This window comes from Erpetoichthys calabaricus, chromosome 4 (genome assembly GCF_900747795.2).
Source record: "Erpetoichthys calabaricus chromosome 4, fErpCal1.3, whole genome shotgun sequence".
Lineage (NCBI taxonomy): Eukaryota > Metazoa > Chordata > Cladistia > Polypteriformes > Polypteridae > Erpetoichthys > Erpetoichthys calabaricus.
The window spans coordinates 168,887,516-168,906,074 of NC_041397.2; the positions used below are offsets into that span (position 1 = coordinate 168,887,516).

General features: G+C 39.1%; 1 protein-coding gene across 1 annotated transcript in view; it reads right to left on the reverse strand.

The window, feature by feature from the left end:
• Positions 1-18,559, reverse strand: part of dcbld2 (discoidin, CUB and LCCL domain containing 2) — a 143,120-nt gene that overhangs the window by 75,389 nt on the left and 49,172 nt on the right. The window contains exon 3 of the mRNA XM_028799915.2: positions 313-450. Coding sequence (XP_028655748.2) covers positions 313-450 — 138 coding nt within the window. The remainder of the gene's footprint in view (positions 1-312; positions 451-18,559) is intronic.

Sequence of the window (18,559 nt, forward strand, 5' to 3'; positions counted from 1 at the left end):
CGGCTGATTAACACATTTGTAAAACAAAGACGCTATTGATGTACAACTAAACGCAGTGATGAGGAGGTGCAAGTAAAAAGTAATGAGTCTTCATTACAGGATATATTTTATATCTACATTAACTAATTTTCAGGTTTGTTTCAAAGCATTTGAATGCTACTCTTCAGTACAGCCCAACTAGATGGATGGATAATTAGCCTTAGGAGATGAAATGGAAAAAAACAAAAATAAGACTTATATATCCTCCAAGTAGTATATTAACACCAAAGAACAAAGATAAAACTAAGATAAATGTTGTAAACTGCGTATTACCTGGATGGGCTGAAGTTGAATAGGAGAGAAGAAATCCACGCCCTGATTTGTGTGTTCCTGACATGAATTGTATGGTGACTTCATTCCCACTGGACTCAATCATCTTGTCCCACTTTACTCCTAGTCCACAATATTTACCTAGGCAAAACCATAGTTATGCATATATTAATTACCATAATTAACATACATGTTAAAAAGCAAATAATCAGCTTTATAAAAGGTGTGGATTGTGTTCATTAATTTTAGCACTGAAGAATAAATAGAACTGTGATAAAATAAGGCAATTTCAAATTCTGTACATGCCTAAAAAGCCTAAATTCATGCTTATTTTACTGTTACTACAAATTTCAATCAAAAAGAACATGTAAATTAGTTGTACTATCACATGCAATTAACACTGTGCTTCAGCACCAGGAGTTAAAGATGAATTCACTGCAACATGTACTATTTTCCAAAAAGGAGCTTCATTTGTTTAACTTCAAACTGATGCCCAACTAATAAACAAAAACTGAGTACATATCAATATGATTCAGGTTATAGATTTACTATATGGCATATTACAGTTCATCCTTTAGTGTTCCAGGAAAAGAGAGAAAAACAACAAGCTGTGATGTTTTAATTTTCCCCATTTTATCAGTTCTATTAGTCTCAATATTAAGGATCATACAAATGCTGTTTCTACAGTCTCTCACAGTAGGCGATAACGCCCCCTTGTGGGCGCTGGAGGCCTACAGGGGGGTATTAAAGGGCCCAGAGAAAATTGGGGAGTGTTGAAGCGGTTTAGGGGGGCGATGGCTGATTTTTTTTTTTTTTTTCTAATATTTTAAAATTTAAACTAAAATCAAAACCTACCTACTATACTACATTGATTATTTCGTTCTTATTCCTGTCCTGTTTGATTGTATAAATATAAATAATTTATCATGGCTTTCGTAGGTAGCCCATGAGCAATCAAGTTTTAACAAGTTTTTATTAAACAACGCGATTTGTGCAATCCTGTATCAAGCGGCCGGATTATCGATACTTGTTCTAACTGATTCTGGTCGTTTTTATCGAAAATAAAAAATATAGAAAATAAAAAATATCGAATTAAAAAAATGTCGAAATTTTCGTATAAATAAAAAATTAATCTTAGCCCTAGCCTTAACCCCTAAACCAATTTTTTATTTACAGTAATCCCTCGCTACTTCGCGGTTCACTTTTCGTGGATTCACGACTTCGCGGATTTTATATGTAAGCATATCTAAATATATAACGCAGATTTTTCACTGCTTCGCGGGTTTCTGCGGACAATGGGTCTTTTTACTTCTGGTACTTGCTTCCTCAGTTGATTTGCCCAATTGATTTCATACAAGAGATGCTATTGGCGGATGGCTGAGAAGCTACCCAATCAAAGCACGCAGTTAAGTTCCTGTGTGCTGCTGATTGGCTCAGCAACGGAGTGGTGCATTAACCAGGAAGTCTCATCTCACTCATTCAGCATTAACGTGCTCCTGCTTCAGGGGCCGTGTCCAAGCGCCAACAGAAGATGCAAATGATTACAGAAAAGGTAAAAGTTTTGGATATGTTGAAGGAAGGGAACAGCTACACCGCACAGCTACACCGCTGCAGGACACCATTACAGCATCAATGAGTCCACGATTCTTTTTATTTAAAAAGGAGGAAAAGCATATAAGATCTACGGCCGCAGTGTCCTTTAACCAGGGCGTAAAACGAGTTGCAAGTGGACGTGATAAGGCAGTAGTCTGGATGGAATCTGCTTTAGGAATCTTTGCAACAAGGTCGACGACGTCATGACCGCCTACAAGCTGCTCTTCGACCGGAAAAAGAAGCAGCGGCAGCAACTGCCGATCACAATGTTTTTGCAGCCTCGCAAAAAAGAGCCAGTTCCTACTACTACTACTACTACTATTACACCTTCAGAAACCGTGGAGGAGGTGCCCCAGGAAATGGCACCGCCATCTGAAGAGACGTTAAATACAGTCATCGGCTGCACAGTAAAAGTCATCACCACCTTCATCGTCATCATTTTTACTGCGCAGCATATTCATCACCATCATCACGTCATATATAGCTACGTGTACTTCGCTATACAGTAAGTGTAAACTTATCTACCGATTTCATATTGCTTAGCAGTTGTCCGTTATTAATAAAGGATGAGTTGTAAACAATACAGGGAGGGTTTAAAAACGTCCAAATACACGTTAAATAATTAAATAAATATGAGGTCCCTACTTCGCGGAAATTCAGTTATCGCAGTCCGCCTTGGAACCTATCTCCCGCGATAAGTGAGGGATTACTGTATACTAAAATTTTGACATTTTTTAATTCGATATTTTTATTTTCGATAAAAATGACGGTTACCGTTCTAACTTGCTCAGTACGAATTCCGTCGAATGAGGTAAACGAGTTTGTGCATGTTTGTCTTATTCCTGTCGGTGCGTGCTGTATTTTAATCCTATATAAGAGCGCGTAATACTTCTTTTATTTTCATTAGCGTTTTCGCACGCAATCGTTAGAAAGTTTTTTAAGCTCGATACTTTACTCACGTATTTGTAAAGACAAAACCATGTCGGAAGCAAAAAAGAAGAGGCAGCAATACAGTGCGGAATATATTAAATACGGATTTGTTGAAAATCCCACAAATCCATCTTCGCCTATGTGCCTTCTTTGTCAAAAAAACATTTTCGAATGAAGCGATGAAGCCTTCTAGGCTACAAGATCATTTGAATAAAATGCATCCAGATAAGAAAGAAAAAAATGTGGCCTATTTTCAAGACCTGGAAAAGAAGTACATAGCTCAGCCAACTGTATCAAAACTTTTTTCAGTGGCTTCTAAGCAAGACGATGACGGACTTCGAGCCTCGTACAATATCTCTTTGTTAATTGCTCAAACAGGCAAACCACACACTATTGGAGAAGAGTTAATTTTACCAGCAATAAAAGAAGTAATAACTACTGTGCTCCATAAACCAGCAGCAGATATTATTCAAAAAATTCCTTTGAGCATTAGTTCTGTGCAAAGACGAATTGATGAAATGGCTGAAAATATTGAAGACTCATTGTGCAATCATCTGAAGACTAGTCAATTCTCAATTCAGTTGGATGAGTCCACTTTACCAACTAATGAAGCACTACTGTTGTCATACGTGAGGTTTATTAAAGATGAGAAAATATGTCAAGAACTATTATTTGCTAGAAATTTAGAGACAGATACAACCGGAGAAACCATATTTAATACACTGGAAAAGTTTTGTGATGAGAAAGAAATTCCCTTGAAGAATATTATATCAGCTGCTACGGATGGCACTCCGGCTATGACAGGGCGTCACAAAGGCTTCATAGCGTACTTAAAAAATAAAATTCCAGATGTGCTCGCTGTTCATTGCGTCATTCATCGACAACATTTGGTTGCGAGAAATTTGAGTGAACGGCTGTTTCAATCACTGCAACATGTCATCAAAGCAGTCAATAAAATCCAAAAGAGCTCTTTAAATGACAGATTATTTAATCAGCTTTGTGTTGTTAATGATGAAGATTTCAACCAATTGCTGTTTTACACAGAAGTGCGTTTGGCTATCAAGAGGTACTTGTCTGACTCAATTTTATAATCTGTTTGACTCTGTGATAGAGTTCTTGGAAAACAAAGACACAGAATTGCGCAACAACCTCATCACATCAAAGAATGATATTGCATACTTGACAGACCTGTATAAATTGTTTAATGATATCAATCTCCAACTTCAAGGTGACGACTTGAACTTGATTAAAGCAAAAATTATTGTTGCTGCTTTCATAGCCAAACTGCTGTTACGCAAGAAAAACATCGGCAGACGTGAGTTTCACAATTTCCCTAATTTATCAGCAGTACCCTTCATCAACGACGACTTGCTTGTTTACTGCCAACATTTGAAGAACCTCCACAGTGATTTCAAAGAACGGTTCCAGGACATTTTAAAATTGGAAATACAGGACTGGGTGTTGGATCCTTTTTCAAATGTCAACACAGCAGGATCATCCCAGCTTGAGGAAGAACTTATAGAACTAACAACGAACGAGGAAATAAAAGTCAAATTCAAAAATGGCTACCAAGAATTTTGGCTACAAAAGTCAATCCCACAATTGTATCCTGGATTGTGGTCGATTGTTCAACGATTTTTGGTAGCATTCCCATCGTCATATTTGTGTGAACGTGGATTTAGTGCTGTGGCAATGCTGCTAAATAAAAAGAGGAATCGTTTGCATGTTACCGAACGCAGTGACTTACGGCTGTTTTTGAGTAAATTCGAACCTGATATTAACAAACGTGTTAAAAATCATCAGATTCATCCTTCACATTAGATAAGTTTTAAAATTTTAATTGAAATGTTTGTTTTAATTTGAATAAAAGTATTTTTAAATATTATAAAGTTGCATTTTTATTGCTCCCGTTAGTTAGAAAGTCTCATTTAAAATGTAAGTTTGAACTCAGAAACAGGATAAGACACATATGGCATGTTATAATTAAAGTAATGATTGCGTTTGTGATTTTTAAGATGTGGTAAAGTTAAAAATTTTGGGGGGCGCTAGAAAATAATTGATTCTCAAAGTGAGCGGTAGACAAAGTAAGTTTGAGAACCTCTGCTTTAGAATTAGTACATCAACAATATCAGGAGCCTCACTGGGACAATATGTAGAGGAAAAAAAAAAAGAAGATCTTTCTTCTTCAGGATAATTTGAAAAGTGTATACCAAAGACACAAATGCTTAATTTAAAGTACTGGTCACAGTATGTACAGTGGGGCATAAAAGTATTTAGTCAGCCACCAATTGTGCAAATTCTCCCACTTAAAAAGATGAGAGAAGCCTGTAATTTTCATTATAGGTATACCTCAACTATGAGAGACAAAATGAGAAAAAAAAAATCCAGAAAAATCACATTGTCTGATTTTAAAGAATTTATTTGCAAATTATGGTGGAAAATAAGTATTTGGTCACCTAGAAACAAGCAAGATTTCTGGCTCTCACAGACCTGTAACTTCTTCTGTAAGAGGCTCCTCTGTCCTCCACTCGTTACCTGTATTAATGGCACCTGTTTGAACTCGTTATCAATATAAAAGAAACCTGTCTACAACCTCAAACAGTCACACTCCAAACTCCACTATGGCCACGACCAAAGAGCTGTCAAAGGACACCAGAAGCAAAATTGTAGACCTGCATCAGGCTGGGAAGACTGAATCTGCAATAGGTAAGCAGCTTGGTGTGAAGAAATCAACTGTGGGAGCAATTATTAGAAAATGGAAGACATACAAGACCACTGATAATCTCCCTCGATCTGGGACTCCACGTAAGATCTCACCCCGTGGGGTCAAAATGATCATTATTAGAAAATGGAAGACATACAAGACCACTGATAATCTCTCTCGATCTGGGGCTCCACGCAAGATCTCACCCCGTGGGGTCAAAATGATCACAAGAACGGTGAGCAAAAATACCAGAACCCCTCGGGGGGACCCAGTGAATGACCTGCAGAGAGCTGGGACCAAAGTAAAGGCTACCATCAGTAACACACTACGCCGCCAGGGGCTCAAATCCTGCAGTGCCAGATGTGTCCCCCTGCTTAAGCCAGTACATGTGCAGACCCGTCTGAAGTTTGCTAGAGAGCATTTGGATGATCCAGAAGAGGATTGGGAGAATGTCGTATGGTCAGATGAAACCAAAATAGAACTTTTTGGTAAAAACTCTACTCGTCGTGTTTGGAGGAGAAAGAATGCTGAGTTGCATCCAAAGAACACCATACCTACTGTAAAGCATGGGGATGGAAACATCATGATTTGGGGCTGTTTTTCTGCAAAGGGACCAGGACGACTGATCCGTGTAAAGGAAAGAATGAATGGGGCCATGTATCGTCAGATTTTGAGTGAAAACCTCCTTCCATCAGCAAGGGCATTGAAGATGAAACGTGGCTGGGTCTTTCAGCATGACAATGATCCCAAACACACCGCCCGGGTAACGAAGGAGTGGCTTTGTAAGAAGCATTTCAAGGTCCTGGAGTGGCCTAGCCAGTCTCCAGATCTCAACCCCATAGAAAATCTTTGGAGGGAGTTGAAAGTCTGTGTTGCCCAGCGACAGCCCCAAAACATCACTGCTCTAGAGGAGATCTGCATGGAGGAATGGGCCAAAATACCAGCAGCAGTGTGTGAAAACCTTGTGAAGACTTACAGAAAATGTTTGACCTCTGTCATTGCCAACAAAGGGTATATAACAAAGTATTGAGATGAACTTTTGTTATTGACCAAATACTTTTTTTCCACCATAATTTGTCTGATTTGTGAAGAATTTATTTGCAATGTGATTTTCTGGATTTTTCTTTCTCATTTTGTCTCTCATAGTTGAGGTATACCTATGATGAAAATTACAGGCCTCTCATCTTTTTAAGTGGGAGAACTTGCACAATTGGTGGCTGACTAAATACTTTTTTGCCCCACTGTATTATAAACCTCACATGGCTCATTTAAAAATTTCTTTGTAATATACAGTGGTGTGAAAAACTATTTGCCCCCTTCCTGATTTCTTATTCTTTTGCATGTTTGTCACACAAAATGTTTCTGATCATCAAACACATTTAACCATTAGTCAAATATAACACAAGTAAACACAAAATGCAGTTTTTAAATGATGGTGTTTATTATTTAGGGAGAAAAAAAATCCAAACCTACATGGCCCTGTGTGAAAAAGTAATTGCCCCCTTGTTAAAAAATAACCTAACTGTGGTGTATCACACCTGAGTTCAATTTCCGTAGCCACCCCCAGGCCTGATTACTGCCACACCTGTTTCAATCAAGAAATCACTTAAATAGGAGCTGCCTGACACAGAGAAATAAACCAAAAGCACCTCAAAAGCTAGACATCATGCCAAGATCCAAAGAAATTCAGGAACAAATGAGAACAGAAGTAATTGAGATCTATTGGTCTGGCAAAGGTTATAAAGCCATTTCTAAAGCTTTGGGACTCCAGCGAACCACAGTGAGAGCCATTATCCACAAATGGCAAAAACATGGAACAGTGGTGAACCTTCCCAGGAGTGGCCGGGCGACCAAAATTACCCCAAGAGCGCAGAGACGACTCATCCGAGAGGTCACAAAAGACCCCAGGACAACGTCTAAAGAACTGCAGGCCTCACTTGCCTCAATTAAGGTCAGTGTTCACGACTCCACCATAAGAAAGAGACTGGGCAAAAACGGCCTGCATGGCAGATTTCCAAGACGCAAACCACTGTTAAGCAAAAAGAACATTAGGGCTCGTCTCAATTTTGCTAAGAAACATCTCAATGATTGCCAAGACTTTTGGGAAAATACCTTGTGGACTGATGAGTCAAAAGTTGAACTTTTTGGAAGGCAAATGTCCCGTTACATCTGGCGTAAAAGGAACACAGCATTTCAGAAAAAGAACATCATACCAACAGTAAAATATGGTGGTGGTAGTGTGATGGTCTGGGGTTGTTTTGCTGCTTCAGGACCTGGAAGGCTTGCTGTGATAGATGGAACCATGAATTCTACTGTCTACCAAAAAATCCTGAAGGAGAATGTCCGGCCATCTGTTCGTCAACTCAAGCTGAAGCGATCTTGGGTGCTGCAACAGGACAATGACCCAAAACACACCAGCAAATCCACCTCTGAATGGCTGAAGAAAAACAAAATGAAGACTTTGGAGTGGCCTAGTCAAAGTCCTGACCTGAATCCAATTGAGATGCTATGGCATGACCTTAAAAAGGCGGTTCATGCTAGAAAACCCTCAAATAAAGCTGAATTACAACAATTTTGCAAAGATGAGTGGGCCAAAATTCCTCCAGAGCGCTGTAAAAGACTCATTGCAAGTTATCGCAAACGCTTGATTGCAGTTATTGCTGCTAAGGGTGGCCCAACCAGTTATTAGGTTCAGGGGGCAATTACTTTTTCACACAGGGCCATGTAGGTTTGGATTTTTTTTTCTCCCTAAATAATAAAAACCACCATTTACAAACTGCATTTTGTGTTTACTTGTGTTATATTTGACTAATGGTTAAATGTGTTTGATGATCAGAAACATTTTGTGTGACAAACATGCAAAAGAATAAGAAATCAGGAAGGGGGCAAATAGTTTTTCACACCACTGTACAGTAAAACAACTATATTTTAACTTGTCCTCATTATTTTGTGTGGTTCTAAAATTTTAAAATTACAAGCACCAATAACAGAATATGAAAAGTAATTCAGAGCTCTGCTCTCTATTGTCAGATTCACTGTGCTGAATGAGATTGCTGGCTGCTGCATTTTGAAAACAACACAATCAATACATATAACTGACAATTTTTTTTTTTTTAAGTTGGGAACATTAACAGCATCAATGACATCACTCTTCAAGAACGTCCATTAGACCACAAGCGGAGATATTTTGTTTCTGGCAGTTGAAGTCATCTTCTATGTCCATTATATTTAAACAGTATAATCTGCTTTGTCAATTTGACTAAGTTCCTGAAGAAAACAGTACAATAAAAGGAACAAAGGGTGATAGACAAAAACAACAGCACCTTAGTGTTGGAAATGTTCCATGATGAGGCACATGCTGTAACAGAGGTGGTTGCAGGTGTTCATTTACCTGTAAACTAGATCTCTGGATAATTGAAATCCTTATTTCTCTACTTGCTTAGGTCTTCATAAAACTACCTGCTCTATTATTGTGCACCTTAATTGGAACACTGCTTCGTAACTGCCTCCATGTGATTTTTAGTATCTCTCTATTATAAAAAAAAATCCTGTCCCCTGTCCTGATAGTCTACGATACGTGATCTTCTCGGAAGATAATTTAAAGATCCGCGACACGAAAGAGACCTGCCATGGTGTGTCTCACGGGAACATAGAACAACAGTCTTGCAAGACACACCCTACTTACAAGCAATATCAAAAAAAAAAAAAAAATCAGTAGTGTAAAGGCAGTCATGCAGCACACACAGCTCTCAGTGCATATAAAGTGTATAAGGTCAATACAGTAGAAATGAATAGGGTAGAAATGAAATGAATAACCCTGGAGGCAGCTGATAGGTACCGGCAGGCCAAGCGGAATGCGGCTTTGGTGGTTGCCGAGGCAAAAACTCGGGCGTGGGAGGAGTTTGGGGAGGCCATGGAGAATGACTTTCGGACGGCTTCGAGGAGATTCTGGTCCACCATCCGGCGTCTCAGGAAGGGGAAGCAGTGCAGTGTCAACACTGTATATGGTGGGGATGGTGCACTGCTGACCTCGACTCGGGACGTTGTGGGTCGGTGGGGGGAGTACTTCGAAGACCTCCTCAATCCCATTAACATGCCTTCCAATGAGGAAGCAGAGCCTGGGGACTCAGAGGTGGGCTCCCCCATCTCTGGGACTGAGGTCACCGAGGTGGTCAAAAAACTCCTTGGTGGCAGGGCCCCGGGGGTGGATGAGATACGCCCGGAGTTCCTCAAGGCTCTGGATGTTGTAGGACTGTCTTGGTTGACACGCCTCTGCAACATCGCATGGACATCAGGGACAGTGCCTCTGGATTGGCAGACCGGGGTGGTGGTCCCCCTCTTTAAGAAGGGGGATCAGAGGGTGTGTTCCAACTACAGAGGGATCACACTCCTCAGCCTCCCTGGAAAAGTCTATTCAGGGGTCCTGGAGAGGAGGGTCCGTCGGATAGTCGAGCCTCGGATTCAGGAGGAACAGTGTGGTTTTCGTCCTGGTCGTGGAACAGTGGACCAGCTCTATACCCTTAGCAGGGTCCTGGAGGGTGCATGGGAGTTTGCCCAACCAGTCTACATGTGTTTTGTGGACTTGGAAAAGGCATTCGACCGTGTCCCTCGGGGAATCCTGTGGGGGGTACTCCGAGAGTATGGGGTACCGGCACCCCTGATAAGGGCTGTTCGGTCCCTGTACGATCGGTGCCAGAGCTTGGTCCGCATTACCGGCAGTAAGTCGAACCCGTTTCCAGTGAGAGTTGGACTCCGCCAGGGCTGCCCTTTGTCACCAATTCTGTTCATAACTTTTATGGACAGAATTTCTAGGCGCAGCCAGGGCGTTGAGGGGGTCCGGTTTGGTGGGCTCAGGATTGGGTCACTGCTTTTTGCAGATGATGTTGTCCTGTTTGCTTCATCAGGCCGTGATCTTCAGCTCTCTCTGGATCGGTTCGCAGCCGAGTGTGAAGCGGCTGGGATGAGAATCAGCACCTCCAAATCCGAGACCATGGTCCTCAGCCGGAAAAGGGTGGAGTGCCCTCTCAGGGTTAGTTGCGAGATCCTGCCCCAAGTGGAGGAGTTCAAGTATCTCGGGGTCTTGTTCACGAGTGAGGGAAGAATGGAGCGCGAGATCGACAGGCGGATCGGTGCGGCATCCGCAATAATGCGGGCGCTGCATCGGTCTGTCGTGGTGAAAAAGGAGCTGAGCCGCAAGGCGAAGCTCTCAATTTACCAGTCGATCTATGTTCCTACCCTCACCTATGGTCATGAGCTATGGGTAGTGACCGAAAGAACGAGATCGCAAATACAAGCGGCTGAAATGAGTTTCCTCCGCAGGGTGTCTGGGCTTTCCCTTAAAGATAGGGTGAGAAGCTCAGTCATCCGGGAGGGGCTCAGAGTAGAGCCGCTGCTCCTCCGCATCGAGAGGAGTCAGATGAGGTGGCTCGGGCATCTGATCAGGATGCCTCCTGGACGCCTCCCTGGTGAGGTGTTCCAGGCACGTCCAACCGGGAGGAGGCCCCAGGGAAGACCCAGGACACGCTGGAGGGACTATGTCTCTCGGCTGGCCTGGGAATGCCTTGGGATTCCCCCGGAAGAGCTAGAAGAAGTGGCCGGGGAGAGGGAAGTCTGGGCATCTCTGCTCAAGCTGCTGCCCCCGCGACCCGACCTCGGATAAGCGGGAGACAATGGATGGATGGATGGATGGATGAAATGAATAGGGTAGAAATGAAACGTCGACGATTAAACGAAGAAGAAAGAAAAACGCGGAGAAAAGAGACCCAAAAGCAATGGGAGAGAAAAAAATGCTAAAAAGAAAAACAATCTAGGTGCAAATTCAGAAAATAAGGAAAGTAATTATCAGCCTGGAACAAGTGGAATTGGAAAAAAAACACGTCCAATCCGGCTTAGAATTAAAAGACAATGAGTAGAAAGTAGAACTTCATAAAGACATTTACAAACGTTGGCGCTAAACACATGCAGAGCAGGTTAGAGACTATGAAACCAGTGAAATTAGTAAGGCTCAAAAAAACAAAAAAACCAAAATGGCACTATACACATGTGGAGAAAGCTGTGACAGCAGCTACCTCAACCAAACGCGAGCAGCGTTATACATCCTGCAAGAAAGAATTCAACCGCGCCTGTGGCCAGAAATAAAAGACAGGTATTGCTTTTACAACGTCACGCGAGCCCAGGCAGTGAGCCATCATTTAAAACAAATCAACGACCTCTAAGCTAGCAGTTGTTGGATTGCTTTTGGCAGGCAAGCATCATGTGTTCCCAGCTCTTAAAACAACGACATGCGACAGGCAGAAAAGGCAGCTAGCAAGCAGCAAAAAGACAGCAAATGATCCAAAGGCATATCCTTAGCGTATGTTCAGCCGCAACACCCTTCACAACATGAGCAGTATAAAACATCTGGGAAGAAAGAGACGTAACCTCGCGTGGGGAAGGAAATAAAAGAAACCAGTATTGTTTTTACAAAAGTTTTTAAAGTAAAAGTGAAAATAATGCATATGTAAGAATTCACAAGAAAATAATCTCTTTAAATTGTAGATTGCCTGCCTAAAGTAAAGTCATCCCTGATGAATGGGGATGTGGGAATGAGGGGTCCTTTTATCGGATTAGCGCTATTTCAGACGTGGAATGGCAAAATGGGGGAGGCAGCTTGATGAATGAGGTCTCCAGGACTTAAAACAAATCCAAATCATATTATGTGATATCATCTATTGTGAAATTCTACTCCGTACTTCTAGAATTTTTATTTTTATACTGTATTGAGGATTTATTCTGTTCTATGTATTGTACTGTACAGCTCAGAATTAAAAGACAATGAGTAAAATGACAAAGTAGAACTTCATAAAGATGTTTACAAACATTGGCGCTAAACACATGCACAGCAGGTTAGAGACTATGAAACCAGTGAAATTAGAAAGTCTCAAAAAAAAAAAAAAAAAAAAAAACTGCGCTATACACATGTGGAGAAAGTTAAAGGATATGAAAGTAGGAAAATTAGAAAATATAAAAAAAAAAAGAAAGTAAAGATCGCAGTAGCGCAAACAAACAAACTGCCTCATTTAACTATGCACCAGTATAACTTTGGTTTTGCACAATAATTACTACACTATTGCACCTTAACACTTAATTCTACTTTATTCACATAATTTTACTTTATTTATTATGTTCTACTATACTGTTATCTTTCAATCTATGACTTTTTGTTAATCTAACTGATATTCTGCTAACTTTGCACAGTTTTGGATAAGCGGATCAGGATGCATTTCACTGCGTGTTGTCCTGTCTAACTATGCATGTGACAAATAAAGAATCTTGAGAATTTCAAAAACGGAGTTTACCGCACATGCATTTATTGTTTACTTTGTTCATGTATATATATTTATCTGTCTGCTTATTTAAAAAGCTACATTTACCCCAGGAGTCAAAAATGTTCTGTCTAGCCCTTGTACAAAAACCTAGACAAAAGCTGGGGTATCACCTTGGTAACCCCATGTACTTTTGGAACTGTGAGAGGAAAATAGCACGACTTTACAGACAGGAGTCCAATACAGAACTCTACTTACTTTTTTACTTTGTAAAAAAAAAATAAATTATTAACTGCTGATGATGTAGATCGTTTTGTCTGTTCTGAAATTCCAAAACGGAGAAACCTTTCCTGACCTCATTAAAAAGATTCAGCATAGATTACAAAAATTGTTTTTACAGAAGTTCTGAAATAAAAGTGAAACTAATGAAATAGCAACAATTCAAAGAAAAAAAAAATCTTAAAAGTGTGTATCCGGAAAACCAAACTCGGGGGTTGGCGAGCGAAGCCCCCCAAGTATAAAAAAAAAAAAATGGTGCTTTCCAAGTGTATTGTGAGTTTGAGTATTCAGCCTCTAAAGTTAAGTTTTGATTTCTACTTTCATTTAGAAATTGCAAATGATCTATTTTTCTTTAAAATCATTCTTTAATATTTTGGTTTACAGGGCACCAGAAAGCAGCTGCTGCAAGTATCACCTATTGGGTGTATCTGAACTGTATTAAAAAGTCCTTAACAACTTTGGACTGTTCCATACTTCCCCAGTCTGTAAGATGAAAGATATAGACAACCAATTATTGTTTGTTCTCTAATTTCAACCTTCCAGTTATACTATTTGTTGAATACAAGCTGGTTACTATAACACCAGACTCTTCTTTATGACAAGATCAATCTCTTTGCAATTGCTAGCCAACAGTAACAGTTAATGGAGATCCACTATTATTGTGGACAATATAGGAATAAATATTTCACTGATCAGAAACTTTGCAAAAAATACTTGTGTACAGTGATCCCTCGCTATATCACGCTTCGACTTTCGCGGCTTCACTCTATCGCAATTTTTTCTCATACATGCTTACGTCACTACGCGTGCGCTTTCTGAGAACTTTTATCTAAGCCCCATGATGGCTCCTAAACGTGCTGCTTTTTCTAAGCCTTCTGACAATGAAACTAAGCGCCGGAGGAAGATGCTTACCATCCAGGAGAAGGTGAAATTCTTGGATATGATGAAAGATGGCAATACCCTACAAAAGCCTCCTCACGCATATGAAAAGACAGTGCCAGCAACTGCCTACCAAGATGTTCTTCAGCCGCGCACCCAGACACCCACTGCCTACTCCTAGTACTCCTTCAGTGGAAGAAGACAACGATGCACCTGCTGAAGATACTGCACCACCTTGTCACACTTGGGTCACAGATTTGCACAGAGACACAGGAGGTTGTAGAAAAAAAAAGAACTTTATTCAAAGCACTGCAAACAAACATTTGTCTCTTTTCAAAAGTTTAAACGTGCTCCATGACAAGTCAGAGATGACAGTTCCGCCAGGAGCACAGAATGTCAGAGAGAGAGAGAGAGAAACAAAACAACCAATTCCAAAGCTGAGAGGCGCTGCACAATACTTTTAAGTAAGCGGAGTACCGCATGAGAGGTTTATCGCGCGTTATAGCGCAAGTAAGAAGGGTAAGGAGCAATGTGATAGTAGACTGTCAGCTGTTTCAGGGGTTTTCCCAGGGGCGTCTGTGTCTTCTAAGGGTGCGATCAGCACTCCAGCTTACAACCTGAAGACTCTCCTACTGAGCTCGTGCCTTCATAGGTTAGTGGTTGTGTGTAAGAACTGTGTGTGTGTGTAATTAAATGTACAGTACAATTATAATAATATGATATTTGTAACATCTAATGTGTCTTATTTTCTTTTATTTTGTCTAATATATTGGGTAATATGAGTGTATTGGTGACTAAAGGGTGTTATTTCATGTCTAGAGGGCTCTAATAATGTTAAAAAACGTATTTAGAAGGTCGTAAACAGGTTTTCTATACTGTACTCTAACTGCGAAAATATTCGATTTATAAATAAACAATCCTACGTGAAAATTCATTTATCGCGGTAGAGTCTGAAACGGATTAACCGTGATAAACGAGGGTTCACTGTATACCCAGAACAAGTGTTCAACACTGGAGAAAATGTTGTGAAATCCCAGAGATCATATTAATGAGTATAAGTAGGAGTCAGTATATTAAGTGATAAGAATGCATACAAGTAATATATTTAAAGTAGATAACATAAAAATAGTATATAAAAATATATTCAAATAAATGTAGATTAAATAAATGCAGCAATAATAAAACAAGTAGATGCAGTTAATGTACATAAATTGAACAAGTGAAAAGTGAAATTAGTAAAATGAAACAATATTACAATAATGCAAAAGTAGGGATGATCCGATCAGGTTTTTTAAGGCCGATACCGATCACCGATTTCATGTTACTTGATCAGTCAATTCTGATTTTTTTCTTTATCCCTTTAAAAAACTTTTTACACTAATATTTTGGCTGGGTGATAAAATGATAAAGACCATTATCAGGAAATAACTTTTCCTCAATAGAAATATAAGACATGGTCAATATAATTCAAAAGAACTCATTCCATCCACATTTTGACAGACAACATGGAAAGACAATAAGAATAGCACCACGCTGAAGCAGTCATGTGGCTGGAGTAGGAGTTAGAGTCAGGTTAGATTAGGCTGTGGAACACAGCAGTGAGCCCAGGAGCAGCAGCATGCATGCTACTGTTTGGACTAGAGTAGTTGTAAACACCCGTACGTCAGGAGTGGGAGCAAGATAAATGAGAAAATGACAATAGAAAATGTTAACGAACACACTAAAAAAAAAAACCAGTGTTATTGACAGAAACACCCCAATGGACACAGCCAATGCTCAAAAGATGAGGACATTGTTGAAAAATAGGGTCTGAAGAATTCAGTAGTTTGGAGATATTTTAGCTATTTAAAGAATGACAAGCAGAGTAGCGTGCACAGCAAATTGTGTTGAAAGCATATTCCCATATAGACAGGTAATAACACTAATCTTTTTTGTACCATCTGAAGCAGTGCCATTGTTTACAGCACACACAATGCAAGACATTACAGTCCCAGACCTAAGTAAGTGCTGCATTAATGGGGATTTCTTGTGCTTTTTGTGCCCTTGCAGCTGACCACAATTCAGTGAATATGTCAATTTTGTTTATGTTCTCATGAAAACTGCTTGAATTCGTACTAAGAACATATAAAGAAAATTTTTGTCTATTTATTTGTTTCTTTCCCAATCATTTAAAACAGTCTGAATCTATACAAAGGAAAGAATACAGTATAGAGGTAATTTGTTTGAGATGATTTTTTGAATTAATGCCTACTTTATTTATTTGGAACTGGCCAAAGAATCAACCTTGTGTTCTCCTGTAAAACAAGAAAGCTTTAAGATTTTAGTTTTAGGTAAAAGATTTTACAATTTTAGAATTAAGGTTTAATTTATTTAGAGTTGACCAACAAATTTAGTGTGTTTTCTTATAAAACCTGAAAGCTTTTAACTGGTCATAATTGATACTTTTTAAATTTGTATTGCCCATTTTATTTATTTCGAATTGACCAAAGAATTAAGCTTTTTTTTTTGTGTTCTCCTGTATCACTTGAAATTTTTAAATGGTCAGAAGATTTTAGTTTATTATATATACACCTACTTCTTTGAAATACAGCAATATAATGATCTATAGAACATTTGACACGTTCAGCTTGTGAGAGAAAAATTATATTTGAACCAATATATCTTTACATCTCACTTAAGAGTAAAAATGAACCTTTAAGCTTGACAGAAATAGTGATTTGATTTATATTGTGATATCAATAGACTTATATGAAAATGTTTCATGAAAGGATTTTTTTTCCATATCACCCAGCCCTAACTAATAGTTTTATGTCTTATATTAAATATTTGTCTAGTTAAAATGTATTTTTATAATTAAACTATAGACCACAGATATTATATATATATATATATATATATATATATATATATATATATATATATATATATATACATATTCTCACACAATCAATTAATTGATATTGACAATAAAACACTGCTTAAATGTAAATGTACATGCACTTGTAGGTTTTAAACATTTTAAATCATTAATTGCATTACAGCTTTTTGCTGTTAATATACACATTTACTATATTAATGCAGGTATGTTTTTTTCTTCAGTGCATCAAGTAGGTATTTGTAATTCTTGAGGTGTAATTATAAAGCATGGATTACCATTTAAATTATATAGTACTTGTTTCTTACCAAAACGTGTGCTGTATGACACAAGGCAACCAATAATAAACAATACAAATCTTTAAAGAAAGCCTACTTCTCATACAGCACCCCCCCCCCCCCCCCCCCAAAGAAACAGTAACAAATTAAACCATTAAAAATTTCAATAATTTCACAAAGATTAGACCCATCATTTATTAGGTTTATGGCCAGAGTTTCCACTGTGTTCATGTGGCACACCCACATCACAGAGGTAAAGAAAATCCAGAAATATAAAAATTTTAGAAAAATTATAAAACTATAATATTTAATCACAAGACACAATCTCAAACAAAGTTTGGGGGGTAATGTTCAAATAATGACATTTTCCATGTATGAATGTGAGTGTACATGCGAGAGAGGCAAGAGAGATTTGATGTCATTCAAGTGATTACTTCCTTGCTTTGCCACAGTATTCACGTCTCCCTGCTGATAACTGTAGCCTTTTTATTTAATCCACGGCTTCTCTGCTGTTTTATTGTTTGTTTATTACGATTATAGTTATTGTGTAGGTATTTTAGACTTAGTTTACATTGTTCAGGTATCCATTTCCTTTATCGTTCCAACCGTACCCCCATTAACATGTCTGTCGAGGTGATCACCATCGATCAAAGAACTGTCACTTACCGAGTGGTTTCCATGCCCGGAGATGGCGACTGCCTTTTCCATTCTCTGTGTTACATATTGCACGGCCATATTAGGCTCACTCTTGATATCCGGAGGAACATTGTGTCTTATGTATTGAATGACTGGGACAGGTTCAAGGTGTGGACTGATGACAGTACAGGAGATAATTATACTACACAGGAGCACTATAAGAGTGAAATACTTAACCCCATCACCTATGGTTCTGCATGTGAGTTGATGGCTGCCAATGAATTGTTCGGTTGTCGCTTTCAAGTGTACCGAAATGGCCAAATATTTTACACCTTTGGACAACTGCCAATGCCTCTTAAACATCTTCGATTCACAGGTGACGATTTGAGTAGTGGACACTTTGATGTTTATGAATGTTTAAACTCTCAAAAGCTGGATGCGAAGTTATCGATGAAACCCATTTCAATTCGAACGCCTTCAATTTCCAGTAAGGCTCTGCTTCGCAATGACAATTAAAAAGTCTCAGGGACAGACCCTACAAAAGGTTGGCATTGATTTGAGGCAAGATTGCTTTTCACATGGCTAACTATACGTTGCATGCTCAAGAGTAAGCTCAGCGCACAGCTTGGTCATATTACAATCGGAGGACCGAACTGACAACGTGGTATACAAAGAGATCCTTAACAAATAATTATTGGTATATTTTCCGTCAGTTTAAAAATGTTTACTTTTCTTCTTAATAAAAATTTTAAAGCAGTACTTCACCGCTGCG